This window comes from Branchiostoma belcheri, unplaced genomic scaffold (assembly GCF_001625305.1).
Source record: "Branchiostoma belcheri isolate BF01 breed outbred unplaced genomic scaffold, Haploidv18h27 scaffold1, whole genome shotgun sequence".
In the NCBI taxonomy this organism is placed as follows: Eukaryota; Metazoa; Chordata; class Leptocardii; order Amphioxiformes; family Branchiostomatidae; genus Branchiostoma; species Branchiostoma belcheri.
In genome coordinates, this window is record NW_017802379.1 from 2,224,850 (window position 1) to 2,233,563 (window position 8,714).

Below are 8,714 nucleotides of genomic sequence, written 5' to 3' on the forward strand. Positions count from 1 at the left end.
AGAATGTAAATGAAAGTGAATTGTAATTGAAAATTGTAGAAAGATGTAGATACCATCTAACAGGACCATTGAATAGATGTAAGAATTGCACTGAAAATGATTGGCTCCACTTTGTACACTATAAAACTAAGTCACAAATTATTCTTTAAAATGTATTCCTAATGTCACCTCAAATATAACTATCATGATTAAAGATTAAGATTGGAGGATCCATTGAGTGAAATATGTCATCTGTCAATAGCTTCATCGAGATGCTAACAGCAAAATAATTCCGCCTTTCAAGGAACAGTAACGGTGATTAGTCAGCCTGGCTTTATAACTACAAACATTAGGAAAAGAATAAAGATGCACTGTGCCCTCCACTACCGGGTATTTTCTGTTTCATCACTATCTTTCTAATACATCTGATGGTCCTACCAACCACATATTCATAGGTCATAAGGCCACACCAATATATATTTAATTTGTTGGTTCTCAGATTTGCCTCTTCATTTTGTTTCTGATTTGCAAACAAAAAGATTCTGGTTCAGAATCAACTCAAAAATGCTCATATTTTGCCTCCAACAGTTGAGGAAAGTCCTTATCCTCCTAGTTGTTACACTTTTTCCATTTATCAATGCAGTGGTTTGATTTAAAGTTCAAAATTCATTGTTTAAATATCAACCCAGCCTTTTGTGTTGACTTCATCTAAGCATTTGGGGCTATAATAGGATGCCTTGACCTGTTTTTATTTTTTATTTTTTTGCCCTGTCACTTCATATTTTTTTCTGAAAAAAATCTGAGAATCAACAAATTAAATTGGTGTGGCCTAAGGCAGGAGTTGAAAGGTCACACAAATAAAGACATCATGCTAAGTTTCTCAGACAGTGAGCCAAAAGTTGGCAAAGATGTCCTTTTTCTGTTCAATGGCATCTTGCCAACATTCAATAAGGCAGAACAGGACTGTAATCCTAGTCACATACCAGAACTCAATACTCTCTTTATGTACAAAGCAAACAAAACACCATTGTTGACCTCACTTTGTGTCGCTTGGGGGCTTTTTTTTTACAACGGGAACTACACTGAACTATACTACTTAAAATATTAGAGATCTTCCCACTAGACTGCTTCTTTTCTGTTTCCTAATGGATTGAACAAAGCACAACAAGTAGCATGAGTGAAACCTACACCTGGGGGTCATTTGTCAGTCATGTGACTTGGCAAGCGGTCAACACTAGGAAGGACAAACATACCTTTACCCTCTTAACGTCAACTTGAAGAGCTCTTGGAGACCATTAACTTTCATTTTCGCTGTGTGATATACAATTCTAATGGTAATACCTACTTGTAAAAGATTACTGGTCACAGAAGCTTGGACATTTTGTGGTCTGCTTTCTGAGGGACAGAAAAACAACCTTCCAGTACAGAGCTGTGATTAACACTAATAACAGGTGAGGAACTGTGCCAAGACCATGGCAGACAGCAGGAAGGGAGCACAGACAGCAGGGCTGATCTTTGCTCTGGTTCTGATCCCACTTCTGCTCTACGTGGCCAACATTGTGACAGACTTGCTGCTGGCTGTACGGTACCTGCGGAGTGAAGACTACACCTGGTTTTCGCTAACCCTTGCGTTTGTCCTGGGGCCATCGCTGATCATTCAGCTTGTTTCCCTGTTCTATGAGTGGAAGACTATACAACAATATCGACCTCTTCTATGTATCCTCCACGTGCTTCAGATTGGGGTGTTCATCCAGTACGGAGCTGTTTTTCTGAATCTATGGCTGGGACTGGGCGGTGGGGAAAGTGGTCGTGTCAGCCCTGGTTTACCCATCATTCACTTAACGGAGGCGGTGCTCCAGTCCATGCCTCAGTTGAGTCTACAGTTCTACATCACTGTCTGTGTGGGACTTTACAACACGACTACATGTATGGCTGATGAGGACAGCGCCCAACCAATGTCTACCATCGTGCCCTTCAACCACAGCTCAACAGGTACTTTCAACAACACAGAACAGGTATGGGAGACCACTAGAATGTATGAAGATGATGAAGACAGGAGTGAGCCAGAGTTACTATTTTTGTTGTTGACACCACTTAAAGTTGTGTCAATGTCCGTGTCCCTTGTAGCTGCCGTCAAGGCCGTGGTGGCATTTTTCTACGACAAGTGTCTGTCGAAGGAAAATCTGAGCACGGCGAGACTCCTCGCAAGAATCCTGCTTGTCACAGTTTGGAAACTCTGCGAGCTCTGTGTGCGTGCCTTCGTTGTTGGACTGTTTGCCTCCATTGCAAAGTGGATTGTGATCGTGGTCTTGGCCGCCCAATGGGTTATCCTGACGATAGCCGTCACTACCGTACGTGACGCGTGGTTTACCGTGAATATGCTGATGTGTGGGCTTGCCGCAGCAGTGGACACGTTCAGCATGACCTGGTCCATCTTCTACCTAAAAACCTTCTGGTTGAACACAGTACTGACCCTACTGGGGAACATTGCCATGGCGTTGGGATGGCACTTCATGAAGGCTAAGGAAAAGTGGTATGACACTGCTGCCCTTACGTTCGTAGTGAGTGCATCAGTCCTGTCTGTTGTGTTGGGTATTGCAGAGATGATACTTGAGAAACGACTTAAATGCCAATGTCAGGTCAAAAAAAGGGAGATGCAGTATGAAATGAGGCAGTGATAGTAACTGATACAGCCATACAATTGTATGTACATGTACTGGGTCTTCTTTGTAAACATTTTTAGAAACAGGACAAGAAGGAAATAGAGAAATACTGTGTATTGAGGCCGTGAAACCACATGTATGTGCACCAAGGTACAGACTTTCTTCTCAAAGTGAGTGTTTTTATGTAAATTAAATGTAAGGACAAAATGATACATCTATAGATAATTAAGGAAAGCTAAAATGGCAATTAACCTTGTGTTATTGTAGCATATGTACAAAACTATGTTGATGTCTGAATTTTAGACATTTTTTTTACAGATAAAAAAACTATACTCACACAAACTTGTCATCAATAAGTTTTTTGAACTCAGCACTGCATTCTGGAATGTCTGAGCTTTTGATCTCTGAAAATAATTCTAGTGTCAGATAAACAATAGCAAAGTGCAACAACATGAGCAATGTGCTTCTTTAAAGTTTTGGATGTTAAAGTTAGGGGTTAAAGACATTTGAAAAATATTAATTATGCTTCAAATTGGAACTACATTTCCTTTCAACATCTTCAAACATTCTGATGCACCGAAAGGTAAAGAAAATCAGTAATGCAGGCAAACTAAGGAAATTTTATATGTCTGGTGCAGGTAATTCAAAGTAGAACCTGTAACAGGGAACTGTACAGCAAATTATTGTATAGTCAGTCTCCATACCCTGTGTTCCTTTCAGCCCACCAAACATTTTGCGACAGCATTCCTTCTCAAGCATTGAAAACTGACGGAACTTCCTGAAAAAAATTGCAACAAAAAACTCTTGTAAAATTCCAACCAATGGAAACATTGCTGTAATTTCTGAAGGTGTTGAAGATCCATAAAAATAGCCATAGTCTCAATAGTATAACAAAGAAATAGGTTTTACATAATCTATTGCATGGACAGCAATGTCGTGACCATTGACTTTCACACTGACCTGTCGAGTTTTTTTAGTTCCTCCCTGATGTCCTTGTTGTTGGGTGCCAGGTTCTGAGCCTTCAGCAGACAGCCTTTGGATCTGTCAAATTCACTCAGCTCACACAGAGCCTGGGAGAATAGGAATAATAAGTATCTATGGATGGAGCAAAGTGTCAGGCTCAGGGTTCGAAATTCATTTTGGGTAATAACTGCAATGGTGCACCTAACCTAAAAAATTGGGTGCACAAAAAATTTTTTGGGTGCACCATATATTAGGTAGAATGTCAGTAAAAACTAATTATGTTTCATTTCTAAATAAATGTACTTAACAATGATTTTATCATTTTTTTGACCCTTAGATGTTAAAAATATGCTGTATACTACAGTAACTACCGGTATACATTTAACATCTTTACATACGTAAACCTATGAAAATATTTAGGTGCACTGGTGCACCCACAAAAAAAACATGGGTGCACAGCTCCAAATTTGGATGTACTAAGGTGCACATGCACCCAGTATTTTGAGCCCTGCGGCTGAAGAGACTTGTGTGTGTAAAACCTATCACAAGTAAGAAAGAGAGATGAATAGTTGATTATATGTAAGGTAAGTACTAAGGTATATTATTACATACAATTATACTGGCTCAGAAAAGAACAAGATACAGTGTTATGACAACAAGTACCAAAGTTACCAAGGTCACACATCTGTTAACTGCTTCTTTGTTCAAAATTAACACCAAACAACCTAATACATGAGACACTTATGTGCTAATGTAAAGACTTATATATTGTTCCAAGTACTCATGTCTGCACAAAATATTTGAACAGCTTTTCTCTGTGACAAGTACATTGTAGTAAGTTACAACCCAGTGCATAGATCACACACTTAGAAAGTCCAATGAATCATGTACAGATGTCGAGGGTAATCCTTTAACGACAGTAAATATATATATAACTTATGTGTGTGTAATAACTATATAAATTATAATAAGAAGTACATAATTTCCTTATATACTGTACTGTGACCTCAACTCTCATAATTCCACCAGCCATCCTATGACCGCCATCTTAAAAAAATGAAATGTTGAGTTCTCTTCAAGTATTCATATCTTAAACGGTCACCCAGATCTGAATGGTGCATAGCTACATCAGTACATGTAAGGTCGGGATTACTCTTTGAAGTCACCATTTTTTTCAGGTGGCATTTTTACTTTTATAACTTATTCTTAGGATTTTCATTGGAATTATGAGAGCTGACTTTACGTATTTCCAAAATGATAGAAATACCTGACCTGGCCCTTTCTATACAAAGCCTTCACGTTGCCGCCATCGATCTCGAGTGCGCGGTTACAGTTGGCAATACAGCGAGCGTACTCTCCGACCTTCAGGTTACACAGCGCCATGTTGTTGTACAGTTTCAGCAGGACCTTGTTCCTTTTGGCCTCTTCCTCATCATTGGCCAAGCGAGCATTCTCCAACGTCCTCAGGGCCTGAAGAAATCATGTAGTTTGGTTACTAGGTTAGGAAGTGCTGGGTAGTTTTGTGTACCACATATTTTCAGCAAGACAGAGATCAATAAAGAGAGCAAACAAACTGTTACCACTGAGGACAGTATACCAGTTACAAACAGAGGTTGAAAACTAGAAAGGTAACATTTGCAAAGCAAATGCATAAAGTTTACCTATATGGTCTGTTTTGTTCATTCTTACTCAAATACATTCATAATTATACAGTATATGGTAAGACAGGAGTATAAATCCCTCCTACTATAAAATTGCAACATTATGTAACCCAACACCAGTTACCATGGTGAGAGATGTCAACAAATCAGGTCATTGGCCAGGTCAGTGTTTGGAACGGAAGAAGAGGAAACATAGCAAAAACAATATTTTTACTGAAAAAGACAATAGAAACAATACTCTGGAATCAATTCTGATTTCATCAGAACCAGGAAAGTGGTGAAAGCCCCCCTCAGGCTGACATGTCCTCTGATGAAACAGTTCTAACCTTGCTGTACTTGCTGATAGCTTGTTTAAACTGATGGCGCTGGAAGTACTCATTCCCATGGTTCTTCTCCACATGAGCAACCTCAAGGAGCTGCTGGAATGTCGCTTCCTTTTTTTTCTCCTAGGCAAAAAAACAGATAACACAGAAGTTCATGTCACCCAGATATTATTTGACACATGTAACACTATTTTAGAACTCGGAGAAACTGTCACAAACACTTGAAAATATAAAGGAAAGGACGGATGATAAATTGATTGGAGAGGAGCAGAAGTGAGACTGAGTGCAGTCCTTTTCCCACCTCTGTCAGTGAGTTGAACTCCTCAGCTGTACTCCTGTCCACAAAGTTCAACATTTCTATCTCGTACAAAACTAGGGAACAAACATGAACAACTCATTAGTTACATAATACTGAATATAGACGTAACGTTACATGTGCAACCCTGGGAAACAACAGCCTAGGAGTGCCCTGTCTGGCAAACTGACGTCAGCAAAGATGCTGCCTTCCTTCAGGACTGAAGGTACTGTAAATATTCATTTAGATCCAGATCCTATACTACAGAGAGTCAGAGACCCACCATTCTGAGCTTGTAACAGACGGATAAATCACTGGTGGACACACTGGTCATCACAAAAACAATGGATCTATCCAGTGTACTGGTACCCTGTGATCCCTACGTAGTACTTACCTGTGGCATTGCCAGGGATCCTAGGAGGGCAGCCAAACTTGCCGTAGCCGTAGTTTGGCTGGACCAGGAACCGAGACCGCTCACCCTTTTTCATGCTGGAAATGGCAATCTCCATCCCTGGGACAACTGATCCTATACGGGAGGGAGCCAGTTGGTTTGGGTTTAATCATATCTTAAATGGCACAAGTAATCCTTTTATTTTTCATTTTCCTGAAATCAAAGAAAATGTGTAGGAGTCGGACTTAAGAAACAGGAAGTCAGGTGTGGCTTTCTTACCTGTTGCCAGTCTGAACCTGAGCTCTTCATTGCGAAGTCTACTGGAGTCAAACGGTTCATCAGAGTACTCCAGGTAGCCGTTATAGTGAACTGTGGAGACAGGATACATGGATCAAATGTACACACCTTGCAGAGGTACAGATTTAGATAACATTAATTTGTACAACATATGCATGAAATACAATGTAATACAGTCCCCATCTGAAGGGTGTCTGGGGACTTGTACAATCCCAACCAGTTTTTCTGTGTGAGGCTCGAACCCTTGCCCTCTGGATCCATGGAATTTCAACCATATAGCCAAGAAGCAGCGGGCTTACTTGTACCACAACTACATACAACAGTGAGAAGTTCAAACAACTGACACTCACCCCTGACATAAGCTCCAGCAGGGACCACATCTCCCACTCCCTGCTTCAGAACCTTCTTCACTACGCCCCTGTCCCCGCCCGAAATGTCCTCCATCTTTACTGCCAGACGCTCAAAGGGACTCTGGAGGATACAGGGACAACCAATGCCATGGGAACTTTAAAATACCATATAGTTGTTTTGTGGCATTATTACTGTATTACTTACAGTCTAAGTAAATTATGAAGAGAAAAATGGAGTGCCTAAACTAGCTAAAAGTACTGTTAGGCCTAGGAAAAAAAATGTTGTGTTTCCGGTTACCCGACCGACCCTATGAAAAACCCCCCGACCCTAGCCTTTTTTGGGCCGACCAAAAATTTCGAGCGGCTAGCGGTCGGTTTTCAAAATTGGGGATTTTATCCCCGATAAATGTGCTCGTCATTCCAATTTTCTTCGGTCGGGCGGCGTGGATCGAGCGCTAATTGCACGGATCGGGCCGCTATTCAATTCCATTTTGTCGGCACAATCCTGTGACGATGAATTGTCGATCTCGCCATGACGCCACAAAGAAAACGTTGTCATTGGTAGAAAATCTGACACCCCGCTGGCGTTTCACAACAAAATTTTCATGTAAACAACTCCGACTGTCTTTGTTTACATCGCGAAAGCTCACCGATACAAAGTAAAACTCCCGCCGGCCGGCCGCGCCCGATCGCATGGTTGCGGCATGGCGCTAAGTTTTCGGCAGCTCGACGGAAAAATAATCCATCCCCAGAAGAAATGTTACGCATGAAAATAACAACTACAACTTGTTTTCCTCGTTATATGAGTTTTTGAGGCCGTAAAATGTTTAAAACGGTTGAAATTTGCTCGAAAAAACGGCTCGAAAATTCACGGCGAGAAAGACAACATGGCCGACCTGTTTTCACAATAACAATGGTCAAAGGTCAAGATAGCATCCAAATGTATAGATACATGTAATAAGTACATATTACAGTGCTAAAACGATACTTTAAACGCATGAAAATATTTTTTCGGCTACAACTGAAATAAAAATTCAGTTATATTTTAGTACGGTTAATTTTCAAACATTACTGAGAAATTTTCCGAATTAATTGGTTTCTTGTGTAATATTGTTGTTTCTATGTATGTGCGGTTGGATGCTGTCATTGTAAAGACCCTTTACATATTGGGAGAATCAGATGAGATATTAGAGATTATCACGCTTAGTACGGTGACCCGAGTGTCTCTCAAAAATTGTTTTTGAGTGGAGTTTATAAACATGATCACATTTTTATTTGTTCAGCTGTGTCAATATGTGATTTGTTTGAGAAATAGGATTTGGTTTAGTTTTTAATATATTAATGTCAGTTAACATCTTTGGAATAAATTGCTCCAAGTTCCAGGTAGTAAATACATGTACATTTTGTATCATGTATTTTTCACTTGTTGAACTTGTGGAAGCACCGTTGGCCCCCGGTTAGGGGTCATCCGGGGAACCTATGTCCAATTTTTTCAAAATTAAGGGTAGAATTTTTTTGAACATGGGGATAATTAAGTACAGATCTTGAACCTTTCTACTGCCTTATACATCTGCAGTTGTACAGAAAATGTAGAACTGAAGTTGCAGGAAATGACCTCCGTTTGTGTTTGGAAAAGACAAAATGCAATAGCTTCCCCCCCCCCTCCAGACCTCCCCCCCGCCGCATTGGGTGCTTTGCACCCTCCTCCACCCTGCTCTGAATTTCTGGGGAGATCCCTGTCTGTGTAGTACAAACAGATCATACGTTCATTGTCCCGGCTTTGACTAAAAAA

The 8,714-nt window shown here is 40.4% G+C and overlaps 2 protein-coding genes across 3 annotated transcripts in view; one reads left to right on the top strand and one right to left on the bottom strand.

The window, feature by feature from the left end:
• Positions 1-8,714, bottom strand: part of LOC109466581 (inactive peptidyl-prolyl cis-trans isomerase FKBP6-like) — a 17,699-nt gene that overhangs the window by 6,027 nt on the left and 2,958 nt on the right. For both annotated transcript variants that reach the window (XM_019764323.1, XM_019764315.1), the window contains exons 4-12: positions 6,923-7,043; positions 6,555-6,644; positions 6,279-6,410; positions 5,891-5,961; positions 5,593-5,712; positions 4,878-5,075; positions 3,603-3,712; positions 3,347-3,420; positions 2,980-3,046 (exon numbers count right to left, since the gene is read on the bottom strand). In XM_019764323.1, coding sequence (XP_019619882.1) covers positions 2,980-3,046; positions 3,347-3,420; positions 3,603-3,712; positions 4,878-5,075; positions 5,593-5,712; positions 5,891-5,961; positions 6,279-6,410; positions 6,555-6,644; positions 6,923-7,043 — 983 coding nt within the window. The remainder of the gene's footprint in view (positions 1-2,979; positions 3,047-3,346; positions 3,421-3,602; positions 3,713-4,877; positions 5,076-5,592; positions 5,713-5,890; positions 5,962-6,278; positions 6,411-6,554; positions 6,645-6,922; positions 7,044-8,714) is intronic.
• LOC109466599 lies at positions 787-2,903 on the top strand. Its single transcript, XM_019764334.1, has one exon. The coding sequence runs from the start codon at positions 1,452-1,454 to the stop codon at positions 2,655-2,657; it is 1,206 nt and encodes a 401-aa protein (XP_019619893.1). The 5' UTR covers positions 787-1,451; the 3' UTR covers positions 2,658-2,903.

Bases quoted from the DNA above. Each gene is read 5' to 3' on its own strand.
- LOC109466599 (XM_019764334.1), top strand. From the start codon at position 1,452: ATGGCAGACAGCAGGAAGGGAGCACAGACAGCAGGGCTGATCTTTGCT.